The following is a 20,172-nucleotide window of genomic DNA, read 5'->3' as shown; positions in this document are numbered from 1 at the left end:
TAGCATACTCTGTCTTCTTGGTTTCGATATAGCTCATCATAGTGTCTATTTTCATCTGACCTCGTGAATGTAGACCATATTTTCAAGTCTTAGTGCATTTAAAATATTATTATTTGAGGAACCCTCACTTAAGGCAGAAGGTTTGTTCTTTTCACACGTTCTGTAATTGTTTATACGCACATCCAGGCCCATGGTGGCCTTGACTTCTTGGTGTTGATCCAACCAAGCCTTTCTTTGGTTTACCTCCATGGTTAAGTTTTCCCGATTTCTAACTGCGACACACTGAAAAAGTATTTCTGCTCACGGGATCCAGCTCTGCTAAAGTGTGCTGTGGAATCATCCATAGTCCTTACATTTCCTATGTTTATACGTTGGCGCATCGCCGCAATCTATTCACTACATAGCTAGCCTTTAAAAAGACTTTGTCTACTTGCGTTACTGCATCTGAACAATTATAAAATGACTTGATAGCTTCTTAATTATTTCTGTAGCACAGCATGAGCATCTTCATCTCAAGCCCCAAATGTTGCTCATACCTCCTCTTTAGAGCGTATAGAATATTTATGTTCTCTCGTCTCCATCTCTTCTGGGTGCGTCAGCTCTGCTTTTCATGATGTCACCAGTCTTCCCTTTTGCTCAGTTTTTACACTTCCTCCGGGATTTCATTCAAATGGCCATCATATTGTCGTGTATGCATTTATGGCTTTCTCAATGGGAATCTTACTTCCAGGATGCTTTTTGGTATCGGTATTCTTACTGGTAGTGCACGTGTCTCACACTCTGGCTCGCAACATATAGGCAGCATGGGGGAGGAGCTTTGGGTGGGGGTACTTGGCTCCACCTCTACACTGGCTTCTTGTGTCTGGCAGAGGCTGACTGGCAAATCAAGGTCTAGCTGTAAGCCAGGGCAAAGGAAGGTGCTGAGGGGCAAGGAAATCTAAGGTAAACGGATTGAATTAATAGTTAAAGAATGGAGCGAAAGGGGAACAGAGGTCTGAGAGGTAATTGGAAGAAACGGGGGTGTTGAGAATGTCTTGCAAGGGAAGGACACTGAAGGATGAGGAGTGAGGAAAGTAGGGTAAATGAGACTGAGGTACACATCTGGAATAGTAGGTAAGCATGTTGACTGTTGCTGAGATTTATGTCTGACCTGCATGCCACCCCACTCGAGCTTGGGACTGCTTGACCACCTTTCTTTTTCTGACTAAGGGATGCATACTTGCTTCATGAACATATGCTTCAATTACTACTTATGTTCTTTCTGGTTTCATTACCACGTGACTTGGTGCTTTGAAAGTACACACGATTGTACAGACTAACATTATGATAGTAAATATTCCTTATAATTATAATCTTAGTATTTTAGTCTGTTTCTTAGGTGCATTTGCTTCAGGATACAGGCGATTAATAGACTTTCCCCCTTGTATATACTTTGAAACACAGGTGTATTCAACAGTATACTAGTTTAGCCCTTGAATAACAACTTTGCAGAAATTATTTGTTTTATTTCTAATACTGAAGATGAAAAAGGAGAAGTTGAAGTCTCCCTTGCTTTCTGAATTGGAAACTGTATAACCAGGAAGACAGGGCTCAAATCCCCACCTTTCACATTTCATGCATTATGTGATCCTGAACCACACACTCTTCATTACTGTGCCTTATTTTCCTTACCCATCTGTAGAGGAAGCTTCACTAAAATGGGCTTTTAGTCTAAAGTGCTACTCTAGAAATAATGTTAACAATTTATGTTAAGCATGCTGGTGAGGAGTCAGGATGACAAGTGGGGATCTTATGTTGTGGGGTGTGGGTGCACAGGGAGCAGGTATGGGTTTTCCGTTGTGGGCTGGGAAGGCAGGAAGCTCGGTATGGGTCTTCGGCCAAGCCAGCTCATGTTTGACTCTGAGAGCAAAATTAGACCCCTGGTTTAGCAATGGCTCTGCTCTACCGATAGCTTTGCAACCTCTTTACATTGTTCTAAAACTAAAGATGAGATGGGAGGGAAGGAGAAGTAGCATACTGTCAAATTACAAACTAACACGTTGGAAACTGGGCTCAACTCCCAAGTTTCCCATTTCACCAATTGTATTATCCTGGTGAAATAATGTTGCTATGTTTGGGAAGTGGGAGAATTTCTAGTGGTGCGGGTCTGTAAGAAACCACAAACATAACTGAAAAATATGTTCATAAAAGGAAAGTAATGTCACTAACGGCTTCTATACATAGTTGAGAATGTGAGGAAGGGGGAGCGGTTGGTATTGAGATTACTTGTTCTGGAAGTTGGGGCCGCTGCACTGTGGGCTTTGGCCATTGTCCTAAGGGCCAGAAAAGTAAACTGCCCCCCCAGGCCAAATGTTTCCAGTGCTCCCCTGACTGTCCTCCATCTATCCTTAAAGGGGGCCCCGCCTTAAAGCATTGCTGTCGCTTGCGGGGACACGTCAGCAGCCATTTATAAAAGAAAATACTGTTGGAAAGGTGACTGGAAGGCAGAGCCGCCTTCATGAGTAAGCAATTGGTGCGTGGAACAGGGACCTGGAGGTAATGAAGATTACTGGTAAGTAATCAGGTCTGCAGTGCCTGCTTGCTCAATTGGGCAGGGGACAATTCAACGCTATTACATTTACCTTAAATAAAATGAAATTTAAAAATACAATTTTAATAGTTGACTGTCCAGTGTTCACAACAGGGAGACTTATGCGCAGTTTGGGGGCGATAATGGGGTTACTGCGTCCTTTCTTTGCTAACAAAGTAACACTGTGGCCGCTTTTTGGTTCACTAATGTATTGTATTTAGAACCGTGGTTAATATTTGTGAAAAGGATGCGACACCTTTGAATGCGGTTCAGGTGTAAATATATTATGAGACAATTTGAACAACGGCGTTCGTTCTGAAAAGAAAAGTGCTTTATAGGTTTTCAGTAATATCTTGATCGCTGAGGCTATTGGCCAGCGAGCGCTCCCAGCGGGGCGTTCACGGCTAAGTGCTTGCATTGATCACTGTCAGTGCAGTATCGAGGGAGCTGTGACCTAAAGCAAGAACAGAACCAGCTGAATTGCACGGGCCGGCCTGTCCATAAACCCAGTGATGCGTGCATGCCGAGTACTGAGCGTCTTCCAGGCCCCAGCTTCGAGCCTGTCACGCTGTGCTGGGTGGGTGGCTGGTACATAGACTCTGGCGACTACGCCGATCTCGTACTGCCTCCTGCTGGCTGGACCATAGAGGGTCACGCGCAGCTCGCCTGCTGACATCTGGCGGCAGGTGCCTCGAACTGCATGCTGTGCTGGTAGTGACGCTTGCCAGCCACTGGCTGGACATTGTTTTGGCCTGCAGCAGGTGGTGTATACCTTTCACAGAAACAGTGGGTGGGAGCAAGCACACGAAGGGTTTTGCCAAACCGAAATCAGGTTAGATTGCATTGCAGTACATAAGAATACAATAAATGTAGGTGGTAACCGGGTCGCACTGGGCCTTAAAATTGCCTCGGGCGTCGATTAAAAAAAGAGTGGCCCGTTGCAAATGGCAATTCATTCATTTTGTGACGCTGTTGGAATAGTAACCACGTTTTTTTGTTTTAATAACGTGTGATACGAAATATGCATTTTAAATACAATTTATTCAGCAACACTGGTCAAAATTACTAGCTGCAGAGTGAATTAACTTATCAAACTTGCCCAAAAAAAGTGGCCCACTTGACCCAAAAAGCAGGCCCACTCTAGTAATGTGTGTTTTTGGTTCGGCCCTGGGCCTCCTGCCCTATAGGCCAGTCCGAGCCTTGATGGTAAGTGTGGCTGCATAGCTTTCTGCACTGGCCTTCTCTGAATGTGCTTTCTTAATGTGCCGCTCTGACTTGCAAATGTTAATCCAAAGGCTATGTTTTCTTTGTAGGTGGTTCGGGATGTCTTGCTCATTGGTCACCGACAAGCTTTTGCCTGGGTGGATGAATGGTATGGTAAGTGAGCGTCCTAAAGCCACGGGCATAGAAGCCTTACTTTTACAATGTGCACTCTCAAATGCAAGCTTGAGCTGGTTTCTCGGATGGGCGGTGAGGCGAAAGAAATGAAATTGGGTAAACGCTATTTTATAGCCGGTATTAATCATTGAACAGTGTTTATTATCATGCTCTGGCTGTTTGCGTGCACAACACTGCGGATGCCCTGGGAAGAGTGCCCTGGCATCCGAGAAGAAAGGTAACGCAGAAGATCTGTGATTGGTCCCATTGTCCTGGCAAGCCTTTAGCTTACTTTTCGCTGCTACACAACCCTGATTAACGCCGCCTTCCCCAGAGAAGCCAAGGGCAGCTCTCAAAGTTACTATGGTTATAAGTAGTTAGGGTTGCATAGGCCTTTGAGGACGGGAAAGGGAGAACGCGGTTTCTCCTCCTTCAGATCGGAGCCTTCCAGCAGAGATGTGCACGAATCAGCGAGATTTGGTAACTGACGTCCCAGCTGCTGGGAAATGGTCGGTACGTTTCAATGTTTGCTCCAGGGAAGGATTGTGCTTCTTGAAGCTTATGCAACCTGCTATTGAGCCGCCTGGCTTATGCCCAAATACTTTGGACATGCTTTTTGGAAGTTGCACAAGACACCTCCGTGGATGTGATGCCGATTGGATGGTTATGACATGCATGACATAGCTCTCCACTCACCCGCTTTCCGCCATGGAGTCGGTTCACTCACCTACCAAGCACTGCACCCGTCCATAGATTTCAACCGGTTTTCACCCGCCCAAAAAACGAAATCCTCTTTTTACACCCGCCCTTGCAACTCAAACGGTTGAGAGGTATGTTACGCACTACCAAGACGAGATCTTCATGTCCCCAGTGGTGGAAATGGACTTTTGTTACTGGGTCCTCCCACCTAGTGCGCATAGATAGGTACGCAGGATGAGGGGGTGTAGGGTGTATATTTTTGATCATTTGCCTCGTAGCCTCTTGGAACATTAATCACGAACACCTGGAAAATAGCCCATTTCTTTAATGTCAGCAAATGATAACATTTGCACACCTTTTAAACTCCCAAAAATGCACATCAGAATTTCCTCTACAGTGCAGCATTGACAAGGGATTTCACAGGGCTCCTGCTCGGACCCTCAACTGGTCCTCGATGCCCATACCACTATCACCGCAGACCAGACTTTTAAGCGTTCGCTTCAGACCCCCAGACTGCCATAGTGGGCGGCCTTGCGGCATCTGACAATGCCATTGATCCGGCATGTCAGTGATCTTTGTTGCATGCAGTGTATGGACTCCAATTGCGGAATGTGACATTCCAGAGGGATATAAAGTGTCACTCGGACATGGCGGAGGTACTTCCTCCGGTGGGGCGTCTACTGCTCTTTCATTCCATCCCACCGTTACCCCTTGTCCTCACCGCCACTCCATAACCCTGGGCAGGCACTGCACACATGCGTGCCCCCCAGGGGAGTTGCTAGGTCTGGAAAAGATCCGGGGGCTAAGCTGATGTTGGAACTTTTGGGACTGGGGGCTAGCTTGCCTTTTGGCTGTAGCTCCTGCGATTCTATCAGGGGCTACAACCAAAAGATCAGGGGCTATAGCCCCCCTAATCTCCCCCCCTAGCAACGCCCCTGGTGCCCCCCCCCGTCTGCCCATGCCGACCTTTTTTTTGTGATTCCCATAGTCTGTGCAGTGGGGCCCATGAGAATCGCTTCTTTCCCTGGATTCCCAGCTGCAGCAGAAGAACATTTGATCTCGCCGTACATATGGTCGTTGGGAACAATGTTTCGCTCTCTCTCTCAAAATGGCAGCATTGACCACTTCCGAAAAATGAATGTACACATAGCAATAAAGTGCACAAGGCTTGATCAATAAACCCACAGTATGGTTCCATGTCATAGTTTCGCCGCAAAAATATCGCGATGCAAAAATATCGCCATATTTTTGCGGCGAAAATAACACATGGACCCTGCGGGGGACACCCCTGCAACCCCCGCATCATTTTTTTATGTGCGGGGGACACCCCCGCAGCCCCCGCACCTAATTTTTTCGCCACCAAAAATATCGCCTATGGCCATTCCCGACGACCATATGTAGGGCGATATTTTACCTGATGCCACCCAGGAAGGGTGGCGAATACCAAGTGCGGGAATACATTGATGGAAACCAAATACATTAAGAATCTAGTAACTGCCAAGCTTAACGACATAACATTTCCTTGTAAAAGTCTAACTCCAAATTCATCAGGGTTTAAATAATGAAAATTCTTTACAAATGTATTGTTTAAAATGTGTGTACGCTACTGAGGCTGTGATTAGAACTGCTCTGTATCCCATTGAGGCAGGAGGCTGTGCAGAAAGCTCCTCGTGAATCGCAAACATGCAATGCTGTAGCTGTTCAGCATGCGATAAGGTACACACCAGAGGCTCGCTTTATCAGAAATGCGGTAGCTGATTGGTCCCTGTCCCTTTTTCTGGCATCACTGGGTCAAAACCCCTCGAAGGGTCTCTGTAGCCTTTTCCAGTTCATTGATTTCCAGTGCTGCTTCTTAATTTAGTGACCAAATGCTCCCATCCTCTTCCCCTTTACATTGAGAATTTTTTAGAACTCTGTTCAGCTCGATGCACTTTTCGGAGAGCATCTGTTTAGAAAAATAAATGTGCTCGAGTTTAAGATACCGTGCTTTTTATAGCTGCACTGGTAACTCAGCTCCTGCTGCAGTCTGTGTATTTTTCCTTTATTTCAAATACTGCATATTGTCTCCTCTTCATATTAATCATGATTACTTCCGACCAGGCCCTTCAAACCACAAAATGCATCAACCCGCACAATTCAAATTACAACATTAAATAGCACACTCATTGAAAGAGTATTTCACCAACTAACACGAAAGAAAACATTGACAGATAATCCAAGAGCCAGCCGGCATGCTGGTAAAGCATCAGAAGTGACCGCAAGGCTTTTTGAATGGGAGGGATGTAAACCTGTAATCCCTTTACTTACCAGAATTGCGGCCAATGCCCAGCAGAAACAAAGTCAAAGTGGCGTTCCTCAGCGCGCTCACTCAAAAGCCGCACGAATTCACGCTGCTTTGCTGTGGAAGGAGGAGGGGGCGCATGCAGGTTTGCTGGTCACACCTCCTGGAGCCAAAGTGAAAGCAGCGTACTCCAGCGCACCTGCACCCACGCCCACACGAAGTTGTGCTGCTTATTTATTTATTATTTATTTTTGCCTTTATTACAACGCACACAGCCCTCGGGTATCTAAGCGCTAGTTACATTGAGGGAGGGGGGGAATGCATTAGGAAGAATGATGAGTCTTAGGACAAACAAAGTTAGTTGAACAACCAGGTCTTTAAGTTTCTGCGGAAGGTCCAGTAGGCCAGTTCTTTTCTGAGTGCATGATGGAGATTGTTCCAGAGTTTGGCGGCCATGACCGGAAAGCTCTTACCCTCCATTGATAGGCAATTGAAGTTGGGGTTCTTCAGAAAGTGAGAGTTTGCAGATCTGAGAGGTCAGGTTGGGGAGTATTTCTCCTCGCATCATGAGAGGTAGGTCGGGGCAGAGTTGGCGAGACATTGATGTACCAGGGACAGTGTTTTTAACTTAACCTTTCTCGGATGGGCAGTAGTGTGCATCTCTTCTAGCTTTTCTAAGTGTGGTCAGATTTGGAGAGACCAATGGCCGCTTGGAGAGCATTGTTCTGAATCGTTTGAAGTTTGTTTAGATTGTGCTTGGAAGTGCGGGTAAAGAAGGCGTTGAAATAGTCGAGTTGGCTCCTATGATGGCTCTTGCAATGGATAGGTGGTGGGAAGTGGAGAATTAGGGCCTGCTAGCATGTAGCAATTTGGCTGTCTAGGCTGCTGACGAGGCGATCGAGTTCACTTGTCGCGAAAGGTCAAGGTTAGAGTCCAGGTAAACGCCAAGGGTTGTGGCAGCAGTGGAGGTGGGGGATTCGGTTTCCGTCGATGGCAAACTCCTTGTATGCTGGGTCAATGTTAAGTATTTTAGAGTGGGATCCGATAATGAGGATTTCAGTTTTATCGTCATTGAGGCAGAGTAGGTGAGAAGCCATCCAGTTTTGTATGACTTCATACACTGAGTTAATGGTGGCTGATTCGTGAGCGTGTGAGCCAGAAAGGGGGATAAGGAGCTGTGTGTCGTCAGCGTAGTTCGTGTATGATATGCTGAGTAGGTCAAGGTGGTCAAAAAGGGGTTTTGTATAAATGTTGTAGAGGGTGGGGGAGAGGCAGGCGCCTCAGAGAACTCCGCAGGTGACAGGCGTAGGTGCAGCGGAAAAGTAATCGATGAAGACTTGAGAAGATCTGTCAGCTAGGAAGGATCTAATCCAATTGGTGGCAGATGGAGAGAAGTTGGCTGTCGAAGCAAGTTGTGAGCTGAGAGTTTTGTGGTCTACCAAATCGAATGTTGTGGAGAGGTTCAGCATCATCAAGAGGGTAAGTTTGCCAGTGTCCTTGATGGCATCAAGTTGAATTTCCAAGTCAAGTAGGGCAGTTTCGGTTCCGTGCTTAGGGCGGAAACCTGATCGGCGAGTGCCCAAGATATTATTCTCCTCGAGATGCTCTTTAACCTGGATGTAAGATGCACGATCCAGGATCTTCAGGAGGTAAGGTACCGTTGTAATGGGGCGATAGTTTGTGGATATGGAGGGGTCGAGGGAGGGTTTCTCGAGTAGCAGTAGAAGCCTGGCTTCCTTTAGGGAGGTTGACACCGAATTGGTGGAGAAGGAAGCATTAATGATGGCTGTGACGATGGGAGTAAGTGTCTCGGCACAGTCTTTGATGATTGGAGCTGGGCAAGTGTCACCTTTGCAGTGCAAAGGTTTACCACTCTCAATGATCTTGGTGATGTCCGAGGCTGAACGGGGTGCAGGTGTGGGTTGGTAAAGGGCTGGGTTCTGTGGGTGGAGGTGGTTTGGCTAGCATGGCAAGTTGTTTGGAGAGGATTTTATCTTTGAGGGAGTTGACTTTCCCAGTGAGGGTGTCCTGGATTTTGTTGCATCAAGCACTGTCAACTTTCAGGTCTGGCTTGTGCGGGGTCTGCTTGCTGTGGAAGGAAAAGGGAACCCATTCAGCCCTGTTGGCCATGCCCCCCATTCGGCAGAATGAAAGCAGGGCTCCTTGGTGTGCCAAAGTCCATGCTAACCCATGCTGTTGGGCTTTTAACGAGGATGCAGACCACCATGCAGGCTTCTTTCTAGAAACGCCCTCATCCTTCCGGAGCCAGAGTGAAAGCGTTGTTCTCCAGTGCCCAAGTACACGCTAAGTCATGCTGTTTGATAGCTGTGGTAGGAGGAAGGAGCCATACTGGTCAGGCCAGCCGGAGTTGGTGTGAAAGCTGCATTTCCTAACTCGTGCTGTTCTGGTTTGCTGTGTGACAGTACGGTGATGGTGCGCTCAGCTACAACTTATATATGTTCAGTAATTGTTTGTTACTTATTTAGAATTTGGCACTTTTGGCTTGATCCTTTGCGAGTGACCTTTTTTCAGTTAGTCCTCTGAGCCACGTATATCAACGATCCTCAACCCAATAAACTACTATCAGACCCCTAATATCAGAGGTTAACCTTCTAATTTCTGCGATTAAGACTATTTTGTTGACCTTTAAAGAGCTTGTTCCAACAAACATTTCAGCCCCTAATGTAAGGGGTCAAAGAGGAGATTGTTCCATCAGAAACTCTGATGCATTAACTTGCTAATGGCTGATTCGTACTTGGCTCTTTTCATAAATCATTGAAAAGTAAAGTTTTGGGTGTGAACCATTTGACTGCCTTTCAGATCCCCCATCCAAGCAATCGGGCTGGGTGCCATATATTCACTTTGCTGGTACAGATCTGTGCCAGGTATAGCAAGTCTTCTTCAGGCGTAAACCCTTCCCAAGATAATAATGAACCGACAGATTGTAATGAGGGGGAAGCTGATAATTTGATTTGTTTTGAAGAAGGGATTGATGTTTCAAGCAGATTTAGACTGCTTCATCTATGTCCGAATATAGTTGACCATATGTGGTAGCTGGTCTTCACCCACCACCCAAAGATTCCCCCAAGCTTATGAATGTTTTTGCCCAGGTGATACGGATATGACTGGTAATTATATTCCACCCATTTATGTTAGTTGTGGCGTGTTCACAGATGGTTTAGTCCAATTTAAACTTTTTTCACAAGAAGTGGTGTTTTTACATGATCTAGTCTGTTCACTAAAGGGGATAGTGGAGTATCTAAAAGCAAATTGATCTGTTTGTAATCCTAGAGATACATTTCCAAGCTAGTCTAAATCAGTCCTTGCTATATTTCGCTCTGTAGCTAATAATGAAAAAATTGTATCTGAAGAATGTGGCTCTGTAGTTTATAGTTTTGTAACATCTTCTGCCGCTAACAGCCGTTCTTTACCACCCATACGGCGGATGAGCACAAACAATCTGAATTCTATCTCTAGTTTTGGTCACATTGTTCCCTCAACTGCATTTATTAAAAAGAAAAAAAGTGGGGTCAAAGCAACTATTACTTTTACATGATGAAGGTTCCAAAATGGACGAAGTGCTGAAATTGTCCTGATATTCATTCCACCAAAGTTATTCACTGGATTTGCCATGTCAAGGGATGCTGTGTGATGCATTCAGAGATTGCTTCAGTTTGTAGATATTCTGATCGCTGAATAAATTGGGTGATTTTATCAAAGTTGCTTTAGTTGGTACCAGCCTGCTTGATAGTCTTTTAGCAATAGATGGTTATTATTTTTCTCCTGTGTGATTGAACATTGTTTTGCAGAAAAACATATTAGACTGTTAGATCAGACCAGGGCATTGTTGCCCCTAAGAAGTGATACAGGCCTATTGTAAGGGCCTTATAGATTCTAATGTGGCTAGCACTGTAGGCATCAAGGAAACTGTGATGGTTGAATCCCCCAAAGGTAGAAGAGAATTTGGGTGTCAGACCTCCAAGTGTTTGGCTGAAGTATTGTCCATGGTCTCATGGAATATTGCAGGACTATCCTCCAAGATTGAGGATTAAGATTGGAGGGATTTAATAGTGATTTAAGAGTCTTTGTTTCCAGGAACGTGGGCTGTATGTCTTCTTTTGATCCCTGATTATCAAAAGTATAGTGTTCCCCGGTTGGGGAATTGTCAAAATGGTGTCAGCTTGACTTGAGGTACAGGATTTCTGTTTTTCCAGCTAACAATTTAGATGTCCTCCATTTGTGTTTTAATTTAGATGGGGCATTCATTTGTTTTCTATGTGATGTATATTTCAGACCAGTAAAAGGTAGAATTGACCTTGGACCACTTTAAGATTTTAAGACTTTAATTTATCAAACCATTGTTCTCATTTGTTGTGTAATGATGTTTTGATGTTGGAGGTTGCAGATTTTAATGCCCGGTTTTAACCCTTGTTAATGTTTGAAGGTATTTTGACTGAAGAGGAGGTGGCTTGGAACAATCTGGATTTGTCCACACCTGCACCAAAAGGCTATCTGGTTTATGTAAGCTTTGCCTCTTTATTTCTAGAACTGGGGTAAGGATCTCGGAATGGAGGCCTACCAATGAATATACCTGCAAAACCAACATTTTGAAAATGTAGTTCACAATCATAGAATACAAAGTGATCATGATGGAGTTGTTTTAACAAGTAATCCGTCTTCTAATTGGGTATTGACCCTCCTAATAATAAATACAACAATGATCTGATCACTACTAACAATAGACTAAGGATAACATGGGCCATCCTTGATTTAGGGAGGAACTTACCTATTATTTGATATCTGCTTTAAAGGCCTTAAGGTCAAATCAAATTCTGAATGAGGCTAATGTTGATAAAACCTTTAATGAAATGTCAAGGGTAATCTCCATTATTACTAGTAAAAATATAACTACTATTTCAACACGGAATTTGAAATACAGTGAACGGCAGCAAAAGATAGCTTGAAAGCCATGATCCATTCAGAATAAGTGATATTACTAGTTTAAGAACAGAATATAAATTATTGTTGATGAAAAAGAAATAGTCTATGATTATCTCGTAAGAAAGAAATTGTGATCAGAAGACATTTTGGAATATTATATCAAAAGGTACAGACAGTAGTCCACAATGTGAAATCTCTACAGTTAATTCAACAGATATATGGCACAATTACACAGTGCCTTACTCCTACGTCCCATCCCCTTTCCTCTATACTGCATGGTCGTCCCTTGCTAGAGACGGAAACAGAACCTTTTTTCACCAGAAAAAATGTATTTTCTCCTTTAAATTTAGTTGCGTGTGGCCCCGGGAGAATGCGCTCCCTTGCCTCCACCCTCAGTCCTCATTTCCGCGTCAACGGGAGCGGACCTGCTTCACCTGCGCTGTGGTCTTTTCCCCCTAATTACACTCGTTTCTAATACTTCCCCTGGGACATTTGCCCTGCTGTTTTTTATTTGTATTTCATTTTTCCTTAAATCTTATAAAATTTTAGGAACTTTAATTTACACCGGCCTCTGGCGCATGTCGGCTGTGGAGGGCTTTAGTAGGTGTCCGTCCTTGCGAATTACCCTTTCCGACATCGGACCCGCATGCGATGTGCCTCCGCTGCCTCGCCGAAGACTGTGGCTGGGACAGCTGCTTGACGCCCTTACTCCCCGGTCATTCAAGAACCGGCTCGCAAGGTGGAGAGAGCTATTCTCCAGATCTCTGCCCGAACAAATCAAGGAGTACGTTCATAGGAAAACAAGGCCACGGTGTGTTCTGTTCTCCAAAGCACCGCGGAAAGGTGACTGCTTCCCCGGTAAGCAGCCAAGCTGGAGGGGACACCCAGGCTCTGTCACCAGCCAAGGTACTGAGGCTCTCGGAGCTACCGGCATAACGGCTGAGTGATCCATGGATCCTCCCAGTCCCAATGCTGAGGGGCCAGATGGCTCTTGTACTGGGAAATCTCCAGAGGGGCTCTGCCCTAGTACCTGGCCTATGCCTGAGTGGGACGCATACATGCAGTAGCACTACCGGCTCCATGTCCAAGGGCAATCAGCCTACCAGATCCACGACTGAGGTGCAGAAGAGGCCAGAGCCTACGCTCACAAACAAACAGTAGCCAGAGCCAGTATCACGTCAGATACGCAGATCACATGTGTGTTGGTCCAGCAAAGGATGGCGGCACAGACTAACAAAAAAAAGCAGCATGTGCAGACTCATGCGACTCCAGCGAACCCCAGAGGCAGGACTTCACCCCCAGGGTGGAATGGACTCCCATGATCACGCCACAGGTAACGTGGTGCACATCCTACCCGGTGCCCTCAGGGCATGGACGCTACACTGAAGTAGTTACTCACAGGGCACGCATAGCGCGGGAAAAGCGCAAACCTCCATGCCGGTCATGCTGTCTGTGCCTGTGCAGAAACGTGCATCTCCAGGGTGCAAGGAGCTATTCTTTGACAATTTCTGCACTCCTCAAATGGTTCAACCCCAGAAATGAAATTGTGGGTTAGAAGGTCTGATTTATGGTGTCATGTATCAATTAAATCTATGAAAGTGGTTGAAAGTAGTTGTGTTTCCTAAAGAGTGCCCCTTCGATTCTCCTTCATTTAGAAGGAGGGTTTGCAACCCATCAGTATGAGGCTTGCATAAAACCTTTGTTATTTTGAATTTTCTTAAATTTGAAAGTAGAATAAAAATGTCATTAAAGATCCTCTTGGAACTTTGTAGTCAAGATCAGAGTAACCAAGGGAAGTGTCTTTCTTTGACCAAAACTATTTTAAGTGTTCTCAGCCTCTCAAATTCATGGAATGGAATGAAAATCTGGAGCATTTTGATGTGTCTAGCAACACATTTTGGGAAGCTTTTGATGAGTTGGTGTTATTCCATTTCATGTTTGGTCCTCTTTTAGGCTCTCTGTCTAGAATATCTGCTATAAAACAACTTGGGGTTGTGAGCCGTACCATACTTGCGATATTGAAATTCCATATTAGAAGATTAGCTTGCCAAACCCCTATATCTAGTTGTTTATAGTGAAATGTTTGAATACAAAAGGATCGAATGCAATCGTTTTTAATCAAAATGATCGGAATATACATGTAAAAAAAAGCATTCAAATTCTTTTTTTTCTCAGACCTTTTGATTAGAAACTATTGCATTTCGAAACAATGTATTCGACCCTTTGACTGGACACCTATCTAGTACTGTCATGATTTCCATCATACCCTGTATACCAGAGCCTATCCTCCACCTAAAAGGTAGTCTAAATGTACACATGGGGCTGCAGCGCTTTTTGCAGCACAGAAGGGTGCTGTGCTTAATGCAGGGTTCTGGAAAGAGTTTGATCTCTGTGCTTGGTGCAAGAGAAATCACTTCCCTTGAGCACCTGGCAGACTTGCTATCAGACAGCATAGTTGCTGGTCTACCTCTAGAGCAGTGATTTTCACACTGGGGGGATGGCCCTCCTAGGGAGGCCCAAAGGATGTCAGGGGGGGAGGGAAGACTCTTTAAAAAGGGATTAAGATGACTGTTTTTAATATAAAACAAGTTAAAGGCGACTACACTTAATCGAAAATATAAGCAAGAGTCAATCAGCTTTGGGGGGGGGGCTTGGTATGAAAACCTTTGAATACCACTGCCCTAGAGAATCTAGGACGTGTGTGTGTACGTGTGTGTACGTGTGTGTACATTAAGAGTGCTTGTACACTCTTGTTTATTTCTGTACACGCATTCTTTTGTACAGATTATGAGCATTAAATATAACAGTGCAACAACATGCAGTTCTCATTACTAGCACTAAAGTAGTTGACTAGACTATAAGCATCCTAATATTCTATTCACTTCTAAAACGTTACACCATTAATTCGAAAGGTTTAAAGAGTTCAACTGGGAAAAGTCCATGGCTTCTAAGGGCAGTTAAATCCAAACAACCTAAAAATAATCTAGGTCCATGGGTTAAAAACCATGCAGGTGCAGGTGAAGCATTATAAATCCCCCTGCATGGATTCCTCTCTTCCATCCTATGTGCTTTGGTGGACCCGCATATCCTGGCCATACAAATACAAGGGGCAGCACAGGCTGTGCTGTCATTATTGTGTCTGGCTGCTGTTTGTGCGATGCCCTGCTCATCCATCCAATTGTGGGCCCCGTTGGTGGTTTGGAAGAAGTAGGATCCACCATTGTGCAGCACTTTTAATTTCATGGGGTACAGTAGCATGTATCACAGTTTTGCTTTCCTGAGGCGCTCCTTTGTTGGGCCAAACATTTCCCTGCGCTTCTGCACTAGTGCCGTGTAGTCTGGGTAGATGGACAATCTTGAGGAGTTTCTGGTGATTGTGCCGCCTTCTCCTTTTGAGAAGGTGAGGATCTTTTTGCAGTCTTTAAAGTTCATGATTTTGGCTATTATGGGCCTTGGTGTGGCGCCCGAAGGGGGCCTTTTGGCCAGGGATCTGTGGGCTCTCTCCACTGTGAAGACCTGTGACAGTGTTCCAGGGTCGACATCCTGTAACAGCAGGTTTTCAATGAAGTTGATAGGGTCTCGGCCCTCCTCTCCTTCCGGCAGGCCCAATGTACGGATGTATTTTCTTCTGGCTCCGCCTTCCGCGTCCTTGGCTCTGTGTTCAAGGGTTTGTATCCTTTCAAGCATATTTGTGATTTGAGTTTGGGCACTAGTGATGTTAGTGACGTTTTCTTGTACCTGGTGTTAGGCTGTGCCCATTCTTTCTGCTAGTGATCCGACGTCTTGGCGTAGCAGGCCCACATCCACTATTACTGCGTCCATTTTTTGCTCTAGCGCCGGTTTTAGTGCTGCAATTGCCTCCAGGATCTTCTTGGCGCTGCGCCTGCGGGTCGGGCTGCATTGTGTTGGTACCTGTGGAGGAATGTGGGCCATTTTCAACCTTGCGGGTGCAGGAGTCCATCATTGTTGGTTTGACTTTGCCACTGCACCGCTTGTCTGGCATTTCAGCAATATCAGGGAAGGCTTCACAGCAGCGTCATTAGCAGTGTGTTCATGTTTGCGCAGGGTGTGGTCTGTGCGTGGGTCGATCAGGATTCTTCATCCGCTTGCTGTGTGTGGTGCTTATGCTGTGGAGCTGTCCCGGGTTCTTGCTTGTCCTATATGCTCCTTAGTCTGTCTCAGTGGATTTCCAGGGGTCTGTGTGGCAGCCATACCACACTCGAGGTGTTGGCAGCAACGTATGCTGTCCAGTGAATCCATGACCATGAGGGTTGTACTTCTGGTGGTTGGCGGAGTGGCAGCGGGTCAATCTGAAGAAGGGGGGAGATGAGACGCCTACCATGCCGCACTGTGCTGTGGGTGCACACGCTACTGCTTGCCTCCTGTGACAGGCTGTAGCCTGCAGTGCGCTGTCCCCACGTGTGCAGATGTTCTGTGCACAAGTGCCCTGTTTGCTTTTGCCCTGTTCGGAGCTGCGGCCCACTCAGCGCAGGCCACAGCAGCTCGGTGGGGTGCTGCTTATAGCCTGCCCACGGCGCTGTCCTATTTTTCGCCTTCGCTGGTCTCGGCCCCCTCCGCCCTTGGTTGACAGTGGATGCGCTTTAGGTTTGGCGATGGGCCTTATGCGCAGGGGTTATTGTGTCCCCCCCCGCGGCTCCTTTGTACACGCTATCTGGCACCCAACGTCCTGTCGGTTAAGCATCGATGAGAGAGTGCACGGGTTACCATTTTGCCCACTTCCATGTGGTTTTGGTGCAATGCAACACTATTGACACTGGGGTGGATTGTCTGCTGTGCGTCGGTGGCAGTTTGTGTGTCTGCTTGCTGGCGCTGTGTGCCTTGGGCCGATGTCATTTGTGTTGGTTATGCCAACCACCGTGAGCAGCGCCGCCAGTGGGTGGGCTGCCCGATGGCCGCGATTCACGGAGCTGCGCTGCACAGGGTTACGGCTCCTTGTGCCCAAACTCAACTGCCAGACTTTTAGTGGCACCGGTCTTGGTTGCGTTCTGCCTGCAGTTCTAGGGCTTTCCGGGTCGCCGCACAGCGCTTTGGCTACACTGCTTAGGAGCCGAGCCTTCCGCCACCTTCTTGCTTCCTGATGTTATGGGCATCGTGCTTCTTGCATACGCTCCAACCGAACGTCGGAGAGCTGTAGTTTTTGGCTCTAGTCGGTTTGCAGGGGTTCCGGTGCCATATCGCACATTTCTGTGTCAAAATGGGATGGTCTTAGGATCTAGCTGACGGATCTTGCAGGAGCTCTCACTTCTACTGCCTCACTGCATGGCTGCAAGCCACGCCCCACGCCATCAAGTCTTTCAAGGTGCCAGAAGACTGGCAAGTAGGGCTGTGGCGTGGTTTGAGGGCAAGAGATTTTAAAAATAATTATAATTATAAATATAATTATAATTGCTTATTTATAACACGCTTAATACCCAGAGTTTTCTAAACGCTGACCTGGGGATCGAACCTGTGTTGCTCCACTACATCTTGCTTTCAAGGCGAGCGCGTTGCCTCCGAGTTATCCTCCCAGCTAAAGATAACTATAGCGGTCCTACCTACTAGTTCATTTGAAATTTGGATAGTGCAAGTGCATTAGTAAGAAGTGCGAGGCAGAGGTGTGGGTGTGAGTGCTGGTTGGCTAAATGTGGAGTGCTAGTGTGGGAAGGGAAGTGCATAGTAAAGAGGAGAGTGTGCAGGTGAAAGGGGTGGGAGGTTGGAGCAGGGGGGGAGACAGCAACAGGGACTAGGCCACTGCTAAGGAGAGGCCATGAGCGCAAGTGGCAGGGATTGCATGGATTGTTGGGGGTGAGGGTCAACCAGGGGGGCCCATTCTGATAGACAAGTACTTACCATCTGATGCTACTATTAATGGACAATGAAGAGAAACTGGAGAGGACAGACACCACGTGGGTCATATGTCCGGAGAGGGAGCGACAAAGAAAGATTTAGAGAATCAAAAAGCAATTTCAACCCCCAAAAACTTTTCCATGATTTTGAAATAAAGGCACATACTTGAAATAATCAGTGACATTTTAAGTTTTTACTATATATACAACGACAGAGTAAAAGCAATATAAAGAGTGGAAAGGTAAAATGAAACCATTTATGCATATCCTGTGACATTCATCGTCAAGAAAAAGAAATACATTATTGAACATTAACATTTCAAGTGTTACACCATTACATTATTGTTTTAATCGATAGTGTCCAAACATTGGGTAACATATTGATACTTGCTTTTCAAAAGTTTTTGAAGACAGTTACTGGAAGTCGCAACAAGTTCAAGTTTTGGAGGACAGGACTCTTTTACAATGTTGTGTGGCATAGTCCGGGCACTGGAAACAAACTCTGGAGCCATTACATGCATGTGCATGGCCAGCACAGTCAATGTTACATCTTTCACAAATTCAAAATCCATTTCCTGGAATATTGGCTTGTCCACCCATTGTTTGCTTTTTTTTTGTAAATGCCATTTGGTAACGAAGCATGACGAAAGTTCCTTCAGTTCTTGCCTGTTCCTTCCCAACGTTCTCGTTGTGTGGAAGTACAGCCAGTCTTGTTCTGGCTTCCATACCGTCTGTCGAAATGCAAAATTTTTGGCCTTCGCTTTAGGCACATATTATGGAACACCTCTAAAATTCCAGTGTGGCAGAATTCGATGAGTACCTCGCGAAAGCGTTTTGTCATACACAACTTTCTCCCATGATGCGTGTAGAGGGGAACCTGATACCAACGACGACTTCTTACACTGCTGCTGCTCCTTCCATGTCCACATTCGTGGAAATGTTCGTTTTCTCTCCAAGAGTGTATGTTGGAACAGTGGTGCATCAATGAGCGCCACTTTTCTAGTAGAATCTTTAAAGATCCATTACATGTTTTTGAGCTCCACCAAAGATGGTTGCTGAAAGACTGAGACCACTTTAAAATGTATTCTGAACTTCAGCAGTTGTCTTTTTTAAAAAAAATTGATTTTGCAATGTGCCATAAATCAAATTGGTGCTGAATGTGTGGGAACTGTTCTCGCATGGCCTTTGCTATTCCAACGTGCCTGTCAGTGGCTATCGGGTCTATTTGCATTTCCCTGGATTGCAGAAGTTTGATTGATTTTAATGAAACCATGTTTCTTCATGCAGTATTTAGCGGAAAATCCTGGACTGTCACATTGTCGCCAGCAAACATGACCATTTTCCAGCGAGTGTCAATTGATATCTGTTAGTGTTTCCGAGCCTGGCTAATAGCAGGGCACAAGAAATCCTTCTGATATGTGTAGTACTGTGTTTTAGCAAGGAACTCAATTTCCACAAATTAACAGAAACTTGAAATATTACTGAACGTTGATCCACTGAACAGCAAAGCAGTTGAAGAAAGTACATTTCCAGCAGGCACTTTTTCAAGCATAGGTTGTGGTGACCATGAGAATGTGTTATGTTGGTGGACACAGCTGGCCTGAATTTTCAGGTTGTTGCCTTTGACTACACGAGTAGAATTCACCAATGGCTCCCCAAATATCCTCCTATGTAATTTATGGACACATTTAACCATTTGTATAATCTTTAGCAGGCAGCAATCGAATACAATGTATTTTTGCTCCTTTAAAAGCCAATCATCCTGCAGAACTGTGGTTTGCGATTCGATGGTAGTGGAATACTGAAGTCGAGATCATGACCAGATTCGTCAATGAATTGCAAAGATGCTTCAGTTATTTCGTGCTGTGATGTTTCCGCATGAATTGGAGGAACAGGGATAATTGAATGTTTCTTCGGTGGACATTTTTTAGATGGTGTAGATTGTGTCATCGGGTCTGCAAACATTTCTGATATATCTTCTGTGTTTACAGTTTCATCTAGGTGACGTTTTGCAATGTAGCAATGATCCTTGCTTCCTTTCCATGGCTCGCTGGTGACATTGGGGGTCATTACGAGGTTGGAGGTAAGGGATTACCGGCACCGGTAAGGGTGCCGATGCCGGTAATCCCTTACCTCTGTATTCCGAGTTCCCTTTGCGGGTCCTTCCTTACCTCCTGCTTTTAGCAGGAGTTAAGTACGGGACCCGCAAAGGTACCTCAGAGGTAATTACGGTACCGTAATTTACGGTGCCGTAATTACCTCCTTCCCCATTCCCATTGAGCCCTATGGGGCAGAAATGGGAATGGGGAAGGGCAAAAGGTGAATGGGGAATTACCGGTCCCTCCAACCCTGGAATGGACTGGTAATTACTCCATTCACCATGCCGGATTTGGGACGGGTTCGGAGGCAACCATGGAGCTAATTACTCCATGGTTAGCTCCAAACCCGGAATGAGGCCC

At 45.6% G+C, this 20,172-nt stretch overlaps 1 protein-coding gene across 3 annotated transcripts in view; it reads left to right on the top strand.

Annotated features, from left to right (window-relative positions):
• The window catches only part of PITPNC1 (phosphatidylinositol transfer protein cytoplasmic 1), a 1,942,040-nt gene that overhangs the window by 1,652,471 nt on the left and 269,397 nt on the right, over window positions 1-20,172 (top strand). For all 3 annotated transcript variants that reach the window (XM_069655030.1, XM_069655032.1, XM_069655031.1), the window contains exon 9: window positions 3,883-3,946. In XM_069655030.1, coding sequence (XP_069511131.1) covers window positions 3,883-3,946 — 64 coding nt within the window. The remainder of the gene's footprint in view (window positions 1-3,882; window positions 3,947-20,172) is intronic.

The sequence above is a fragment of the Ambystoma mexicanum genome, chromosome 3q, assembly GCF_040938575.1.
Source record: "Ambystoma mexicanum isolate Mex_15411 chromosome 3q, UKY_AmexF1_1, whole genome shotgun sequence".
Taxonomy (NCBI): Eukaryota; Metazoa; Chordata; class Amphibia; order Caudata; family Ambystomatidae; genus Ambystoma; species Ambystoma mexicanum.
Note: the sequence above shows the minus strand (reverse complement) of the source record. Positions and strands in the feature narration are given on the sequence as shown.